The sequence below is a fragment of the Penicillium bovifimosum genome (genome assembly GCF_028826915.1).
Source record: "Penicillium bovifimosum strain IBT 22155 chromosome Unknown utg000004l_segment0_segment0, whole genome shotgun sequence".
Lineage (NCBI taxonomy): Eukaryota > Fungi > Ascomycota > Eurotiomycetes > Eurotiales > Aspergillaceae > Penicillium > Penicillium bovifimosum.
The window spans coordinates 686,350-704,360 of record NW_026622713.1 but is presented as its reverse complement, the minus strand read 5'-3'; the positions used below and the strand labels follow the sequence as shown (position 1 = coordinate 704,360).

The following is an 18,011-nucleotide window of genomic DNA, read 5'->3' as shown; positions in this document are numbered from 1 at the left end:
GCTATCGCCGATATAATTCGATCTATCAACAGCGGTGTGTCGACTGGTCCCCTAGCAACCAACAGATGACAGATCGTATGCATAATCAAAGCATGCAGCATATGCGGCTTGACAGGCCCCAAGTTGTACAAGTTGTGCCGGCCCCGCGGTCATCCACCGGTTACCAATCAGTTGGTCGGTATGTCTTATTTTATTCATGGAATCGAGCTGTATTGCCGAATCCGATATGTACCCATATTGTAGACGGGATAGCAAGCGACAACTGGAGCCTTGAAGACGCTAAAGTTTGCTGGGAGCACAAAATTGGACCTAGTGGGCTCGTAGAACACATGGCTGACTCCACTCACCTATTGGTCCGGTATGCACTAAACCGAACTATGGGATTTTCATACTAAGGCTTGAACAGGAATGGGTTGACCTCCACCGCTTAGGATGTATTCACTTTTGGTCTATGGTTGCATGTTGTGTTGCTGTGGCTTTAACATGGCGGTGAAAAAGTACTATTATTGAGACTCACGAGTATAGTTAGTACTCGGTTTCGACACGCAATTCAGAGAGAGAAAAGATAAACAACTACAAGCTGAGTACTACATAGTAGGGCTTCTCATTCCCCGTGTTGTATTTTCTACATTCTGAAAGAAACATAAAAAAAGGAAAATGAAAACAACGCCTCCCGCGAACCAATCAGCGCCAAGGCGATTCGGACGGGAGGCTGCCAGATTCAGAGTCAAAAATTACCATACCGTATATTACCACTAGATTTTCATTATTTTCTTCTTTTTTTCTCCAATTTCCACTTTTTTTTCTTTCCGCAGATTCCTTAGGCCGCCGCCCCCGTTGGTAATTTGCCATCCAAACATCTTCCTGTCGCATCTTGATGATCCCCCCGTTTATCCTCCTCATCCCCCTTTCTGCTGAACTCCCCATATCCTAGAGTCTGTTTTATTATTCTTATTACTCTGTTTATTATTATATTTGCCATTTATCACCTTTATTTGCTATTATATCTTCACAATCTTGTTGTCTTACTCTCCTTTGACCTGCTTTGTCCTATCTCGCTCTTTCATTCCCTCACAATGCCGTACAACACCCGTCGCAAGTCACTATCTCTTCCATCCTTGGGCATTCAACTCCCCAATTCCTCCCGTCGCTCGCCTTCCATCTCAAAAACACACAACGATGAGCTACACCCTTTAAAAAAGGTCAAAAGATCGCATGGTTCGACTTCGTTATCACCCGAGCCATCCGATCCCAAGATTATCGCGCGCGCGGGTCGACGTGGACTTTATGAGATTACACCACCACCATCACCTATGGACGGTGTAACTGCTCCTAAAATCGATACAGAAGGGATTAACGACGATATTGTGGTCGCTGTGATCAATCAACTGGAAAAGACGGGCAATCGCCCTCATCTCGTTAAAGAACTCGCCGCGGTTCTGGTCGCATTGAATGCGAACGTTGCCAAGTATGTTATCACCGCAGGTCTGCTTTTAGGTCCAATCACTAACCACAATTACTTTAGTTCCGCCAATCCTGCCGCGCTCCTCTCTTCGCGGTTGGCCGCCTATATGAAGCGTTCTTGGACGGCCCTCGCGCCGTGCCCTATCGCCAAGGAGCTTATCTTAATTCACCCCCGCAAAGTGTACTACTATCTTACTACGTTCCCTCACCAACCTATCCCTGAGAATGATGATACAGCCTCGGCCGTGAATAACAAGCGTATCACGCCTAGTGTATCAAGCCTTGAGGATGAGGAAGACGCCATCGTGCGGGAACGTAGCCCCAGTCCTGAAGTGGACTTGTCTTCTCCTGACTTCGAGGAGCAGGGGAATATGAACAGCACTGCCAACCACCGTGGTACTTCCGACCACTTCCCCGATGCTAGTAATCTGTCGCGTCTCATGCACTCGAACCGTGCGGCTTCTCCGCCCCTGGAGGGTGATGAGAAGGAATTCACACAAACCGCCAGTGCCGTGCGTGAGCGTGCATCAGAGGAAAAAGCCAGCGAGTCAAGTCGTAGCCAGTCCATCCTTTCCGAGAGCCTGAGTGCCTTGGGAGACCGCGACATGCGCATGTCTGAATCACCTGTGGATGGCGATTCCATGTCTCCGTCTATGCAGGGTGATGGTATGTCCGAGGAAGAGTATAGTGACTACTTCTCTCACATGCCTGCCGACCAAATGGCTCAAGATCTCGACGAGGCCGCCGCGAGCGCGCTTTTTGGTACCTCGCCCTCGCCCTCTCTTAGCTCCATCGCATCGTCTGTCTCGTCTGGCACGAGTGCTATGATCGATGCCGGTGTTGATGACGAGCATGCTGGCACTCTCGCCCCGCAGATCAGTCTTCCCGAGGATCCGGATGCCGCCCCCGTTTCAACTCTCAAGCGCTCGCTCGACATGTTGAACAGCGGTCTCCCCAATGTCGATTTGAAGATGTCTGACTTGACTGAGTCACATGAGAGGCTCACTCTGACCCCTCGGCCCGTCTCCGCGAAATCGGAGCCCTTCTTCGACTCCTGGAAAGAGCTGCAAAACCCTGAGATGGTCGAAGTCGATGAACTTGACGAGATGTTTGGCGAATTCTAAATTATCCTCCTCGACTTCAGCTCCACTCATGTCTTTCTCCTTCATCTTTCTCTCCACTCTTGGCAGGGCTGTGACCCGCCTTGTGCGCTTTACCTCTATATCACCTTGCCTGTACATGTCCATTGGCTTCCCGGCGCACCCCTTACCATTTTTTCGCTAATGCCTATTTTTTCTTGTATATATACATATGGTTTCTGGTTTGGTTACCCTGGATGGGTAGGATTGGGAAAATCCCATGGCTGGAGGAATGGTTGCACCCAAAAGTGTCAAAATAACTAGCGTTTCTTCCCATCAATTCATTGATTCCCACGAGCATGCGTATTTCTCACATCTACTGTGTACAATTTTTCGATAGAACACTCTGAGAACTCCCAGGAAAAATGAGCCGCCGGACCCATTGCTCTAGACCTAAATAGGAAGGCGGGCGGCCTATCCCTCACCTGGTTACGAATTCCGCCACTTAGCGTTCAGTTGGTTGGTCGACATCAATTCTTTTCTACAGTACACTTGCGTTAGATAACATCTATCTTTTGCAGGCCATTCTATCGATGGATCTCACATGTCCCTTCCTCCGACAAAGTTCCTATACCACTTCATAGCCTTCCCTATGCGAGTCCGACTCGACCACTGGTCACAATCCTGTACCGAAGCCGATACCGAAGCGCAGATTGTCGCAGGACCGCAGTTTCGATATCGGTCATTGGACGGCACTACCAGAGCACAGTCGGTCACATATAGAAGCCCTTCGCGACGATGACGAACACGGAAACCCCCCTCCAGCCGAGCCACAACGACGGCCCTTCTCAAGTTGAAGTCCCCGCTCAGCCATCAGAAACAGACCTCGCCTTCGACAGAAACCTCCCTCCTTCTGGCACAGAATGGACATTAACGATAGGCGCCAGCAGTGCTAGCTCAAACCCGCCTCTCTCGAATAAGGATCTTGCATCACAAGCCAAGGTCGCCATCCCTCGTCAACGGGCCGGAGTTGCCCCGCGTTACAATCGACGGGTGCCTCGCGCTTGTGAATCCTGCAGGCAACGCAAAACGAAATGCAGTGGCGATACTCCGGTCTGTCGCCAGTGTCGTGAGCTGAGAGTTGCGTGCAAGTATCCCCAGGGATGGCGAGAGAAAACGAAAAAGTAGGTATATCGGATATCTTGCATGCATCTCTTACTCGAACCCGGCCCGACTCGCATTACGAACCAACATGCTGACAACCTTTTGTTTACTTATAGACAAGTTGAGGACCTATCAGAGAAAGTGCAGGAATACGAGAACATGTTGAAAGAGCTGGGTAGTACGGTAGAGAATCGTGCCGCTGAGCGGATCAGGAGCTTGCTGGACAAGGTATGTTTCTCCTGCTGGGATATCGGACTACAACTAATAATCAACTACAGCATGGTACGGAAGCGGGTTATTCGTCACATACCACCCAGTCTCAATCGGCGACTCCTCAGGATGATATCCCGGAAAACGACGAGCCCTCCTCGCCTTCCTCTATTGGGTCTCTTGATGCGATCGATCGAGTCGAAGAGGATCTCAATCGATCAGAACATACCAGAGCGACCGGCTATATGGGAAAGAACTCAGAAATAACGTGGATGCAACGGCTGCAGAGGGAGGCAGGCCAACGAGCCCAAGGTCTCCCGGGGACCTTGGAGCCTGGCCAAAACTCGAGATTCGACGATGCATTATCTCTCCATGCGGTCAATTACCATCTCGATGACTTGGATATATCTGTACCTGGACCGGTACAGTTGTATTCCATGCCTCCTCGGGAGCTGGCGGATCAGATGTATGAGACTTATCTGGTCACGGTACATCCGTTCTTCCCCATAATCAACAAACCTCTCTTCACCGCACAGTATCGGACATTCTTTGACAGTGCCGCTCAACCAGGAGACAAGTGGCTTGCCATTCTGAACATGATTTTCGCAATCGGGGCCAAACATAGCCATCTCATCGAAGCACCATGGCGCGGGAACGAGAAGGACCATTTGGTATACCTGACCCGAGCTAGGATTCTCAGTATGAACGGCGACGTTCTGTTCAGCCACCCTGATCTTCAACAAGTTCAAGTGGAGGCTTTGATTGCCTTCTATCTTCTTTCTGCCGATCAAATAAATCGGTAAGTCTAACGATCTTTTTCTCCCTATCCGTGCTGAACCAGATCTAACGCCTTCATAGGGCATGGAGAATTTCGGCTTTAGCCGTCCGTTCTGCAATCACACTTGGAATCAACATGAAGAGCAGCAGTCCAACCACGCCTGATCTTTCAAAAGAAGCCCGTTACCGGGTTTGGTGGTGTCTCTATAACTTTGAGCACATGCTCGGGATAATGACTGGCCGGTCAACGTGTATCCAGGACGGAGTGTGCACTTCGCCTTTCCCAATCCCATTCGACGAAGACCAGCTGCAAGAGCCAGGTGCGGTCGAAGTACTTACAGATGCGACCCTTCGAGATGAAAGAATCAACAACGTAATGGCAAGTGCCTGCATCCGACAAATGCCGCTCAACCCGGCAAACGGCAAGGAGGCGGCACATCACACTCGAGCACGGGATACCACATGGATCAAAAGCCTGCCAGTCAACTACGGCCTCTGCTATCTATACTATTGCGACCTAACAGTCGTCGCCCAAGAAATCGTCAACAAAGTCTACTCAGTAGACTGTGTAATGGTCCCATGGGCCCACATCGAGAACCGCATCGGCGAACTCAGATCCCGAATCGAGATGTGGCGAGCCAGCCTCCCCAGCGGACTCGACTTCACAGACAAAAGGGACGACACGCCCGAGGTTCTACGCTGCAAACTGACCCTAGCGCTACATTATTACAGCGCACGAATCACCCTCGGCCGTCCCTGTCTCTGCCGACGCGACGCCCGCCAAAAGGGCCCAACCCCATCTTTCAGCCACGAAATGGCAGTAATAACCCTCGAGTCGGCATGCCGCATGCTAGATCTCATCCCCGACGAACCCGACGCCCTACAACTATACCAGATCACTCCGTGGTGGTGCATCCTCCACTACCTAATGCAGGCAGCAACCGTCGTCCTCCTCGAACTCTCCTTTGGCACCGTCCACATGCCAGACGAAGAAACGAACTTCGTCAGATTAGCGAAAAAAGCAACCCGCTGGTTCTTCGCAATGTCCGAACGCAGCATCGCCTCCCGTCGCGCCTGGCAGCTTTGCGACCTCGGTCTCCGTAAGCTCGCCCAGGGCATGAAATACGACGTCAGCGACATGCCTTCTTACCCGTACCACCCCGAGCCGACAACTACCGTCGGCTCAGAGAAGCAGCCTGAACAGCTCGGAGGTTCCCAGGCTAATGATTTCTGGGGCTCGTATTTGGAACATATGTCTGCGCCTGTTCCTGAGGTACCCGGTGAAGACCACTATACTTATCCGGATCTGACGACGGCGGATATGATGACTTCGATGACTGCCGAGGCGCAGGATGAGTATTTCCCCTATGATCCTATCAGTGGGCAGTTCATGAAGTCTTTTTTCCCCCATTCTAGTGAGAATGAGAATTGGGAGCTGTGACGAGTTCCTGGAAGGGCTGTTGCGTAATAACTTATACCGGGACGGAACATCCATCCTCATACTACCTATCATTCTACCTACCTTAGCTAACTTAACCACTCCTGTCCTCTGCTCTCCCACCCCATCTACCACTATCGCCGCATACTCTACAGCCCTTCCCAGGTCAGAGTTCCTCCTAGCTGTATCTTATTGACCCCCCATCTCCTACGTCCGTCATTCTTAATCTACCAATATCTTCCTCCTGCCCGTTAAAACTCCATGCGAATATCCCCCAAAAAGCTTTCTGGTGCATCATGTATCCGTTAAAGTCTTAACAGCCCGAACAGAGAACAAATGATCCAACAATTTGTATACATCTTCTATTACACCACGACTAAGCTCGTTCTAGGTTCTGGTGTATCTCCCAACCAAGTAAGGCGCCCACTAATCAAGCTGAAGCTTTCATAGTACATTGGCGAAGGCTTTTCTTCCCGGCTATATTCCTTTACCCCTACAACCCTTTCAACCTTTGAATACCTACACTAGTACACTTGATCACTCACACATGCCGAGATCCGTTCAACACTGGCCAGAGGGAATCCCCGCATCCAACCACATCCAGAACCTCTGTCTTGGGATCAGATCGAAGAGGAAGTTCAGGTTTGGCTACTCTTTGTTTAGTTAATGTGGATGGTGGACACACCGTAAATGTGGATGGTGTACACACAGTAGAATCTACATAGCCCAGAGCCTTGTCCCCACATTCTCCACTTCGGCAACGGCCATAGCGCCACAGAGTAACCGCTAATCGCTATTTGCTGATGTCGGTCTGGAGTCTGGAGTCTGGACTTTCTCGGGGGCAAGAAAGATAAGACCGTAAGGCCGAACCCCGCGGTGGCTTATGGATATAAGCCTCTAGTGGCTGCGGTATAAGACGCTAAGAGGTTCATATAAACGGTCACAGTGCAGCGACCCACCGCAGGCTCGTAATTCCTTAATACCCCCATTAGAAAGAGAATGGCGTTCCCATACAAGCATTTCTTGGTTATCGGCGCGACATCTGGAATCGGCAAAGCCCTCGCGACCCGTCTAATTGAGTCGGGGGCCAAGGTCACCGCCGTGGGTCGGCGACAGGACCGTCTGGATGAATTCGTCCAGACTTTCGGGCCTGCACAAGCGAAAGGCGAGCAATTCGACATAGGAGAGTTGGACAGGATTCCAGATTTCGTCACAAGGTACTTCTTTTCCCGACCTCACCCGTGAGCTTTTTCCACATACTAAGTGATGGAAATACCAGGGTGATGAAGGAATCGCCGGATATTGATTCCATTGTGTTTAATGCCGGGGTGCAAAACCCGTACGATCTGGCAGATCTCGACAAGTTTGATCTGACGGCCTTCCACGAGGAAGTGAAGATCAACTTTTCCAGCTTCGTCTCTTTCACCCATGCCCTTCTGCCATATCTTCAGAAGAACCCGAACCCAACTAGTTTCATCTTGTAAGAACGCCTGCGGTCGCCAATCCGCGGGGGAGCTAATGGGATGTATTTCAGTACCGGGTCGAATTTGGCCATCGTGCCTGCCGCCACGCTTCCGGCGTATTCAGCATCCAAGGCCGCCTTGAATGTCTTTACACTCTGCTTGCGGGAGCAGCTGAGGCACTCGAACACCAAAGTGGTCGAGATTTCCCCTCCACCGGTCCAGAGTAAGGCAAAAGCCCTGGCGCTTATAATGTTGATATTTTCAGTGCTGACCCCCCTTGGCTATAGCGGAATTGCACGATTACATGGGCGAGGATGCGGGCCGCCAGTTGGGAATGCCCTTGGACGCATTCACGCAGCAGGTTTATCAGGGACTGGCCGAGGGCAAAGATCAGATTGTAATTGGCAGTATTGGACCAGTAGACACATTCAATGGGATCGTGGATAACCGTCGCACTGCCTTCGAGAACCTCTCCAAGATGATGCGTGGTGGGAAGCACTAGGCAGGTCGCAGATCTGCGGACGGTCACGAACGTTGCGTTCTTCAATCTAGAGACCGGCTAGAATGATGCTACTTATGTTTGAGAGCTCTATGTCATCAAGTCTTTGCGTTTACTTTTTAATTTTTCATGTACCCTCTCTTCACCTTTTAGTAAAGCCTTGGGACGGTCGAGAAGAGCCGCGATGGCAACCATCTGTGGGCGGCGGACAGTGGGCCACTGCGGTACATGGAACTACCGCAGAATGCAACAAGGACATTTAACCTGATAGTTAGACGGGAGGAAACGAAAAGAAAATGGTATATACATCTGTAAATAGTTTTTACTTGAGATTAAAAATACATGAAAGACAGCTCACTGTCTCGAGATGGCCTTAACCTTATGACCTGTGATTGTCTGGCGGCGGCATAGAATGCGTCAACTTCTCCGACCAGGAAGAGTGCATCCAGGGATCTTCGGCGTTGTACTTGATGCGCTGTCTGACAGGACCACGCAGAGGGGAAGTAAAGACACCTCTGTTCTGCATGCGACGCATGTGGCCTGGGATTTCGATATCGAGCTGGTCTTCCGGCAGATTGAATTTGAGGAAAGTCTCGAGACAGAAGTCCAGGATAGACTCCAATTCTGTCTGGGGTGGCTTGCCCTTCGTTCTTTGGTAGCGGTATTCTGCTTTGGAGATGGAGGGTTTGTATGGGATGTCGGGGTTGTAGGTGAATGATGATGAGGAGGAAGAGGAAGAGAGGCTGGAGGAGGCGGAGGGGGTATTGGGTTGGGGTATCTTAGCGCGACTGCGATCGCTGGCTGGGCGTGTGGAATTTTCTACTTCCTCGGCATATTCCCGGACGGCGGTACGCGCGAGAATGCGGATGGTATTGAGGTCTGCTACCGTGGCCTTTTTTCGGACATGAGCGACGTATTTCGCATCCCATCCTGGGCTGCCGTTGCTGTGGGTTCGCTCGTTGCTGAAAAGCAGCCGGGCAACACCGCCTGGAGCTTGGAGCATGCGGTTGGGCGGGATCCAGTCGACGCAGACTTTATCCCAGAATTGCTTGCCGGCGATCGCGCCCTGCGTTTCCACGACGGCAGCAAATATGTCGTGGAAGGCAACTGGAGGGATGAAGGTGGCCTTGTGATGTCCTGTGATCTCCTTGGGTGGCTCTACGTCTTTGAGTACAGTTTGTAGAGGACCCGGGATGAGGGAGAGCACACGATGCATACGAGACAGTGCCCGAAGCTGGAAGACCCTGACTTTCTCACGAGTGTTGCTAGCATTCCACTCGCCGCGGAAGATACGCAGCAGAATGTCTATGGCAGACTTGAGATTGCTGGTATCTGCCTGAGTCAATGTACCTGCGGCAGTCTTGCGCCGAACGGTGGCGTCGAGCCGAATGATTGCACTCGCCAACGCGCTGATGTTGGTGTACCCCCACGACTTAGCTCGGTTCTCGGTGATAAAGTCGAGCATGATCACCACACGTCTCCAATCGTTTCGGGCGATGCTGAAATTGATCAAGGATTTGATGGTGTTGACAGTAAGAGGTATCTCGAGGGCAGATACCACACTGTCGCCAAGCGCATAGTTATTGGTGGCAGCTGCAAATCGGAGTATTGACGGCGCCAAGGCCTGGTTGCCATATGCGCTTAGAGGGATGGCAGGGCCATCAATGTCATCGTGTAGAAGTAGTTGCTTGCCAAAATCGAAAGCATGGGTTGTAGTTGCCACATCAAGTATGTTGGCAAAGGTGGCATATGATAGCTGCGGGATAGACGACTGAGAGACGCTGTGGGGTTCAAATGACTGAAAATCAAAGAGCGAGGGAACTTCTTCCTCGCTGGCCTCCGTCAACTTTGTGAAGAATGCCTGAATGTGCCGTGCCTTGCTCGCATCGGCAATGTTCTGGAGCCAACCATACTCGTGAAAAAGGCGTCCGCTTTGTTTGTCCCGAGCATAATAATTGAGGTTGTACTCTATCAATCCAGTGAAGGCAGCGCTTTCATCGTAGAATTGCGCCCGCGTTTTGCCATCCAGCTCTTGTGCTTGTTTGAGCTCGTCTCCTTCCCACGGAGGTACAACATTGCTGTAAGACCTCAGGAGTGCCTCAAAGGTAACAGGGTCAGATGATGGTCTTATACAACCTGAGTTCAGCACCCGTACGATCTGCCAATTGGCATTCCTGTTTGTTGGTAGGAGGTCACGGCTGGAGGAAGGATGCTCCAAAATCTTGGTGAGAGGGGTTGACAAGTTGACCAGGTCCATGGGAAGATATCCGCGGTCCCCCATTCCAACATAGGCCCTGTTTGTCAAGCTACTCCGCAGCGAGGCAATCACCTCAGCGCTGATGACCCGGTGTCCAAGCCCATTGAATGGATTTTTGTTCTGACGTTTGAACGTCCGCGGTTGTTCATCTTGACCGGGCTGGCGCCAAGATTGCTCGGCGTTGATGTTGGTTTGTTTGACTATATCGAGGTTCTTGATGAGAGGCGCCCAACTCTGCGTTTTCCACTCTTTCTGCAAGTTCATTTGTTTCACAAGAAGTGAGCCTGTTTTGCAGAACCCATGCTCGACACAACACCATAGAATGAGCTCCAACCAAATCTCGGGGCCCAGCTCTCGGATGCCCGGCGTATAGGGAATGAAAGGTGATGTCTCTCCTGCATCGGCAGCCGCGGCAGCCACAGCCGCTTGATGTTCATGCCAGGCCGCGTCGGATAAAACGCTCATGATGGAGTTGGACAAGAGATGGAGTCCTGGCGGGCGGAACACACTCTGACTAGCATCTGGAGGCGGATATTGATACACTCGATCAGATATCATTCCTGCATGGTGCAGACGTGCAAGAATCCTGAACACACAGGACATTGCAATTTTATAATCATTTGGCGTCGCTTGTGAGGCATGTAGAACTAGGGAGCCCAGACTTGCAAGCACTTCGGCCAGTATTCTTTCCCCAAAGAACCTCGGTGCAGGCTCTACCGTCAGTGTATCAAGGGAAACGCTGTCTGACGGGACAGGCTTCAAACGTGTCCATTTCCAGGCAGAGTTCGGTCGTGTTGCTCCGCTAAGCTTGCTAAGGGAGACCTGTGAGGCAAGAGGAGACTCCAGGTCGGATTCTGGTTCATGATGCCGTCGTACGCGAAACGGTTTGTCCCAATCCAGCCCATGTAAAGGATGCTTCGGAGGCATGTGAGGCACGAGCAATTCATAGGTGTCAATCAAACTGTTTAGTAGAGCCTCCACATTAGTCCACTCTTTCAACTCAAATCCCAGATGCGCAATGAGTTCATATTCAAAGTGCACTCTGGCATCCCAAAGACACCCCATAAGAGCGTGGGTCCGGTCAAGTTCATCTTGGGATTCGCGGAGTGGACGAAGCCGCCCTGCCTGGCCTGCAGGTTTGGCAACTTCTCGTTGAAGATACTCCCTCAATAACGGAATCCACGCGGCGATGTTCCTTTTCTGGTCGTGCGTGAGCCGAGGGTGGTTGATCACATTGTATTGGCGTAGAAAGATGATTTCGTCAGGGTAATTGACATTTCGTTGATCGCGACGACTTTTCTCTGTGAATTGACTCCATGTTGGCCGAGAAAAAGGAGCGACAGATCGATAAGGAAGGAAAGGAAGGCGCGAAGCTGGCCTGCGACCGAATGGCAGGATGCGGCCGGGGTGCAAGCACCTGCTCATGGTACCGCAAGCCTCGAAGGCGGGTGTATAGGGTTCGCGATCTCGATAGATACGGGATTGACGTGATACATGTCGAGTCACAGGTGCATGTCGTAGTGTCCACGAGATTCGCCCGTGTCAGTGAAGGAAACACTGTGACAACGGCAATGTTATCGGACAAAACACGAGAATGCGAGAATTTTGGAATTTGAGATCGGGAGATCTGGGCTGAGTCAGCATCGAGCTATGGCCAATTGGAGGTCACAGAATGCGGAGTTTACTCCTTCACCATTGCACCTCCGAACTGGCATTGGAAGAGTTCGTGTTGGAGGAAAAGATTTCATTGATGCGGGCTATTTACAATTCTTATCCAGGCTTACTGTCCCCCATTGCGACTGGGAGCAGACCGACCACAGACAATCCAAGATGAAACCAACTCCACACCTTATTGACATCTTGCTGTGTCAGGCTCATGCTGTCTACGGATACAAGCTCACTACTCTACGCTATAACTGAAAAGGAAGAGTTCCTAACATCAAAATGTCTTATCTCCATGGCTGATCCAGCAGCCATGGGAAGCACAGTTCTAACTTCTGATCTATCTCACATGCCACAGCGAGCCAATCTGCGAAACGCCCACATATGAACTAAAACAGCATAGGGCGGACCTGACGGGCGTGAATGCGGGGGAAGCCGCTCCCTCCAGCGCCAGCAGAAGGAGTCGAGGTTGCAGTGGGAGTAACAGTCGCGCTAGCAGAACTGCCGCCAGCGTAGCCGCTTGGGAATCCAGACGGGGCACCGGTAGACTCAGGGATTCCAGATGGGGTGCCAGTGGACCCTGGGAACCCGGAAGGCATGTCACTGGTGACAGTGGGCTTGGGACCATGGCCAGGACCGCCGTGGCCAGGACCACCGTGACCGGGACCGCCATGACCAGGGCCTTCATGACCGGGACCGCCATGACCAGGACCCCATGGACCAGGACCCCATTGGCCAGGACCGCCATGATCAAGACCACCAGGGCCGTGTTCACCAGGGCCGTGTTCACCATGGCCGTGTTCACCATGGCCGTGTTCACCATGGCCGTGCTCACCATGACCGTGTTCTCCATGACCATGTTCACCAGGGCCATGAGGGAATCCGGGAGGGAACCCGGGCGGGAAACCGCCTGGAAGACCGCTTGGGAACCCACTGGGGGATGCACTAGGAGACGCACTTGGGGATGCACTTGGGGTCCCCGTGGGAGTGAGTGCCGGGCCCGAAGGCGACGGCAGCTGAGTTGGAGTGGGAGCATCAAGCTTGTGACCATGCTGGAGGAATACTGTCAGCGAAAACGAATTGAACCGAGGCTTGATACTGCATTTACTCACAGGAAGCTTCCAGGCAACAGCAGATGGAGCCATGAATAGGGCAGCAACGCCGAAGGCAGTAGTGAACTTCATGATGAATTGTTGAGATTTGATCTTAATGAGGAAGACAGGATTTGGCAATGAATGAATGCTACACAGTAGAAGTGGCAATGTAAGGAAGACCTGAAGCTGTTTTAAAAGAACGAATGGAGGTGCTCAGCACTGCTGATCGAAAGAAGCCCCAGAGAAGAGGAAATTCCTCTTTAGTTATATACTCCTTCGGTTTCGTCATTCCATCGAGGTCAAAATAATGGGTCCCGTCAAACGTTGCCGAAACAATATGCGTTGTGTATGAGACCACATAGATCGGCAGGGGCCAGGTCAAATCCCGTGGCAAAAGGATTAAACCAAGGACGATCTTTTCGGCAATGGGTGAAAGAAGCCCTATCAACTGAAGAGGAGTTGGTCTAGAATACCTGAAGCGTGTGGGTGGCACGTCGATCAAACTGATGCTGCTATGGTACGCGAGGGCGTTGTTTCAGGCAGAAACGGGTCCATATAAAACGAACAAATGACAGCTTTCAACCCTAATTTCTCCAATGTCCATCCTGCCGATCAGTCCACTCTTTCACCACTTTCCGGTTAAAGTCGAGCAACGAAGTACGCCAAGATCGCAGAACATGCCTCTAAACAAAATAATATGTGCATTGCGCGTCCTTGCCAGACAAGCCTTAATTAATCCGGTGGGGGTATTGTACATGAAATCAACACCTCAATCAAACCGATAGACTCCAAAATAATCGTCAAATCGTGAAAGCACATTAACCTCAGAGCTCCTCTTCAGGACCTTCTTCGCCCCCAAGCTCCTGCTCCACTTCGTCAACCACGAAGCTCTCGTAGTCCTCAAGGCCCTTCTGAACATGTACTTTGAAGCGGATCACATCGTTGAGCATCGTCTCAACATTGGTGTGCAGCTCCTCCCGAAGAGCATTTGCTCGAAGCGTTAATTGTTCGTACTCAATGTTGGTATTCATCTCGCGCTGCTCCACCAATTGTACACTATCGCTGAGCGTAGCGCGCATTTTGGCCAATTCCTTCTCCATCTTCTCAATTTGAGCGTCGGAGGCCAGTTTCTGAGTAGTGGTGATTTCCTTGGTCCTTTCGAACTCTTCTTCTGCTGCCCGGCGGCGATGTTCCAAGGCCTCGACCTCGCTTCGCTTCTCATCCATTGCCTCCTTGATGTTGTCAAGGAGATTGCGACGCTCAAGATCGTCATCGATCCCTCGCTTCCGTCGTTCGTTGATTTCTTTCCGGAGTGACTGCAGGCTGTTTCGGACGGAGCCCCGAAGGTCCAGGTTGAGCAAGTGCGCGGGGTGGTAGCCCGTGAAAGGTTCCGCCAGTAGACGATCCCCCTCCGGAGAAATACGACTTTGAGGACCGCCGATCTGACTAGCAGAGAAATTGTTCTCGTTGATATTGAGAGTAAGCTCATAGTCTTGGCCCTTGGCGTTTTCCGCCGCCGCAGGAATCAAGCTGGTCTGGTAACCCAGAGTATTGTAGGCTTTCACGATCTGTTCTAGATCTTCCAGCTTCTGGCTGGCCTCCGCTTCCTTCTCCATAACACGGGCATGGGCCTCTTCAAGACGAGCCATGGTATCTTCAAGACTCTTCTGCAGACGTTCTCGCTCCGAGTTCATACGGTCGATATCCTGGATAGTGATACCCTGCCGATCAACACTTGCCTGGAGTTCAGACCGCTCGGATTCAGTAGCCTGGAGATCGGCATCGGTTTTCTGGATCTCTGCATCGAGGAATTTGATACGAGTCTCGTATTTTTCAATTTTCCCTTTGACGTTCTGATTGTAGTCCTCGAACTTCCTCTTGTCATCTTCCAAGATGCGGAAGTGCTTATCCAGCTTGGCAATGTCCGGGGCACTCTTTTCCACTTCTTCAATCTGGTCACGGAGAGCCCGATTCTCTGCTTCTAGCGCCTCCATTTCCTGCATATACCGCTCGTTGCCCTGGGCAAACTCTCGGGACATATTTTCCACGTGAGGGATCAAACGCTTTTCTGCAGTGTCATCGTCCTCATCTTCTCCACCCTGCAGCCAATCGTGGTAGGCTTGAGTGAGGAAGCGGAAAATGATGCGATCGCCAGAGACATCAACACCCGCCTCAGCGCATGCATCGTCATATTCGCCAGTCTGATATCGATCCATCATCTGTGCTAACTGCATCAACCAATGCAGCATCCCAAGGAAGGTCGACCAATTCTGGCCGCCGACCGCTGCGATCTGCGACTTTGTGATGCCTTTCTCATATGGGTATCGTAGCTGCTTCAAAATTGGCGGTACTTCAGCGTCCATCGCTTTTTGGAACTTGTAGCCCGGATCAATCCGGTGATAGAGCCACTGGAAGATGTAGTTGAAATCCTTCTGAGTGGGCGAGCGAAGGGTGTTTTGTCCCAAAGAATGCTTCATTTCCAACTCAAATCCATGAATTGTCAAATATTCCAAGAGTTCTTGGCCAATTCGCGCCTGGAAAGAGCGGTCTCTGAGAGGGCGCGGATCTCTGGGAACACCAGCTACGGTGGGGACCTGAGTGAAGAATGACTGATGTCCCATCGGCCCTCCTCCAGTAGACGGACGCGAGAACACACTACTCCTGCGTTGTGGATTGGGAGGTGCGGGATTGGAGGAGAGAGAGCCCGGCGCGTAGCTCTGCCGACTAGCACTACCCCCCGCGAACATGTTGCTCGACACAGATCGGCGAACGGATGAAAGGCCGGCATCAGCACCGTATGGTCCACCAATCGACATGCGCGTAAAGTTCGGCTGTTGTGGGCGACCAGTTGAGCCCAGCAGGGAGGTTCGGTGATGTTGAGAGCTGTACGGGGCGTTTTGGAACCCGATAGAGCTTGCGCGCTTCAGCGCCGATTGTGGTTGAGGAATAGCGGAGAAGTTTTGCACACTCCCGAGAGTCTATCGCATAATAACAGTTAGGGACATGCATTGGACTGCAAAGAAGGGTGCCTATACTTCTCGGGGGCGCTTGATACTGAACAGCCCAGTATCTTGCGACATGGTGATAGACAAGCCGCGAAGGCGGCGATAGAGGATTCCGTTCTTTTGACAAAGGCTGTAAATAAAATGAGTCTATGTATTGACAAGAATGTAATGTCCAAGTGTGTTGCGCGGCCAAATCCGAGGAGGGGTATGTTGTTTGGCAGGCACGAGGGGATTTGAACAAAGCAAATGTAAACAAATGCCTGCTGCTTCGAATGCGGTAGGCGGTGTGAAATAAATGGAAAAACAGTTTGGCCGATAATCACGAGACGCCCGGTCTGGGGAAAGTCTTGGCGTGGGCGCGGTTCCGAGGTCCAAATGGCGATTGCCGATGCGGGCGTCGCATCTCTCCCTAAACCATCTTCCTTGCACCTCATTACTCCATACCAGTCGGCATCAATCATTATGGCTCCACGCGAGGAGCTGATTGCCTCAGCTGTAAGTTGTCTCTGAACATTCATCTCTGATATTCCGCTTTCGGAGCTACTGCTAACTCATATCATCAGGTTACCTGTAAGAACATTGAGGGCATAGCTCGCTGTGTGATAATCGCTGACTTTATCTAGTCCTCCAGGACCCATCGGTTGCATCGTCTCCTATTGAAAAGAGGGTCTCGTTTCTCCAATCCAAGAACCTGACACAGGAGGAGGTGGACATCGCCTTATCGCGAGTGGGAGAGGACCCAGCTGCCGCGGCCGCCGCTACAGCTGCATCATCCTCATCACCTAGCTACTCCTCACAGCCAGTACCTTACCGGCAACCACCACCGCCTCCAGGACCTCCTGGGTATGGCTACCCTCCATATAATCAATGGCAGCCGCCTCCTGAGTACGTACATATATCGAGCACTGCATGAAATCAAAGGCTAACCAATCCAACAGACCACCCAAGAGAGATTGGCGTGACTGGTTCATTATGGCAACAGTAGTTGGTGGAGTTGGATATGGGTTGTATACCGTCACGAAGGTACTTGGTCCCGTTCATCCCCAACCAGTATAGCACTGATCATTCGATACAGCGTTACATCGCACCTTTGATCGCTCCGCCGACCCCTCCCCAGCTGGAGCAAGATAAGCAAAACATTGATGAGCAGTTCTCCCGTGCGTTTACTTTGATCGAACAACTATCGACCGATACCGCCGCACTGAAGACCGCCGAGGAAGCCCGCACCGAGCGCTTGGACGGGGCTCTCAAGGAGGTAGAGAACCTTGTTGCTGATCTCAAGAACTCATCACGGCGCAGGGACGATGAGACTCGCCGCATCAGCGACGAGGTGAAGTCACTGAAGGATGCCATCCCCAAGGCCCTCGAAGGTGCCCGGGAAGGAAATGAGAACCGATTGAAGGAGCTCGGAACTGAGCTCAAGAGCTTGAAGACTTTGTTAGGCAACCGACTTGGTGGTAGCGGAGCTCCCCCCGTTGTCGGCCGCACTGTCGGAGCGACCCCCATTGCCAGTACCCCTCGCCCGGCTTCGGAAGAGACCCCCGCCCCCGCTACCCCCGCTGCCGCCACCAACAGCCTCGCTGCAACGGTGACTCCTGCTGAACAGGAACCTACTCAGGCCCCTGCCCCAGTGACCGCGCCCGCAACTCAGAGCCCCAACCCTCTCTCGCAGCTCGGTCGGTCTGCCTCCATCCCGGCATGGCAGATGGCCGCAGCCAACCGATCCAAGTCCAACTCACAGTCGAGTGCCCCTGCTACTCCTGCTGTTGATGCGGTTGCTACCACGAGCCAGGAGCAGAGTGCTCCTGCCAGTTAAATTCAATTGGTGATGCTGGATTATTGGACGTTGTATACCTCTTCGCTTAGATGTATTTATCAAACTGCATGTTTTTGTCTCTA

General features: G+C 51.8%; 7 protein-coding genes across 7 annotated transcripts; 4 read left to right on the top strand and 3 right to left on the bottom strand.

The window, feature by feature from the left end:
* Positions 1-1,076: 1,076 nt before the first annotated feature.
* N7515_004553 (uncharacterized protein) lies at positions 1,077-2,588 on the top strand (the record flags this gene model as incomplete). Its single annotated transcript, XM_056665297.1, has 1 exon — positions 1,077-2,588. One exon carries the CDS (start codon positions 1,077-1,079, stop codon positions 2,586-2,588), a length of 1,512 nt encoding a protein of 503 aa, XP_056522247.1.
* A 753-nt stretch (positions 2,589-3,341) lies between these two features.
* N7515_004552 (Zn(II)2Cys6 transcription factor) lies at positions 3,342-6,135 on the top strand (the record flags this gene model as incomplete). The annotated part of the gene is made up of 4 exons (XM_056665296.1): positions 3,342-3,727; positions 3,824-3,935; positions 3,986-4,716; positions 4,776-6,135. The coding sequence occupies 4 exons, from the start codon at positions 3,342-3,344 to the stop codon at positions 6,133-6,135; spliced, it is 2,589 nt and encodes an 862-aa protein (XP_056522246.1).
* Positions 6,136-7,131: 996 nt separating this feature from the next.
* Positions 7,132-8,097, top strand: N7515_004551 (oxidoreductase, short-chain dehydrogenase/reductase family; the record flags this gene model as incomplete). Its single annotated transcript, XM_056665295.1, has 4 exons — positions 7,132-7,349; positions 7,412-7,612; positions 7,667-7,818; positions 7,883-8,097. The coding sequence occupies 4 exons, from the start codon at positions 7,132-7,134 to the stop codon at positions 8,095-8,097; spliced, it is 786 nt and encodes a 261-aa protein (XP_056522245.1).
* Positions 8,098-8,473: 376 nt separating this feature from the next.
* N7515_004550 (uncharacterized protein) lies at positions 8,474-11,776 on the bottom strand (the record flags this gene model as incomplete). Its single annotated transcript, XM_056665294.1, has 1 exon — positions 8,474-11,776. The coding sequence occupies one exon, from the start codon at positions 11,774-11,776 to the stop codon at positions 8,474-8,476; it is 3,303 nt and encodes a 1,100-aa protein (XP_056522244.1).
* Positions 11,777-12,402: 626 nt separating this feature from the next.
* On the bottom strand, positions 12,403-13,197 carry N7515_004549 (uncharacterized protein; the record flags this gene model as incomplete). The annotated part of the gene is made up of 1 exon (XM_056665293.1): positions 12,403-13,197. The coding sequence occupies one exon, from the start codon at positions 13,195-13,197 to the stop codon at positions 12,403-12,405; it is 795 nt and encodes a 264-aa protein (XP_056522243.1).
* A 734-nt stretch (positions 13,198-13,931) lies between these two features.
* On the bottom strand, positions 13,932-16,187 carry N7515_004548 (kinetochore-associated Ndc80 complex subunit NDC80; the record flags this gene model as incomplete). The annotated part of the gene is made up of 2 exons (XM_056665292.1): positions 13,932-16,085; positions 16,143-16,187. The coding sequence occupies 2 exons, from the start codon at positions 16,185-16,187 to the stop codon at positions 13,932-13,934; spliced, it is 2,199 nt and encodes a 732-aa protein (XP_056522242.1).
* A 300-nt stretch (positions 16,188-16,487) lies between these two features.
* pex14 (putative peroxisomal membrane anchor protein (Pex14)) lies at positions 16,488-17,928 on the top strand (the record flags this gene model as incomplete). Its single annotated transcript, XM_056665291.1, has 5 exons — positions 16,488-16,607; positions 16,676-16,682; positions 16,736-16,997; positions 17,051-17,135; positions 17,188-17,928. The coding sequence occupies 5 exons, from the start codon at positions 16,488-16,490 to the stop codon at positions 17,926-17,928; spliced, it is 1,215 nt and encodes a 404-aa protein (XP_056522241.1).
* Positions 17,929-18,011: the final 83 nt, after the last annotated feature.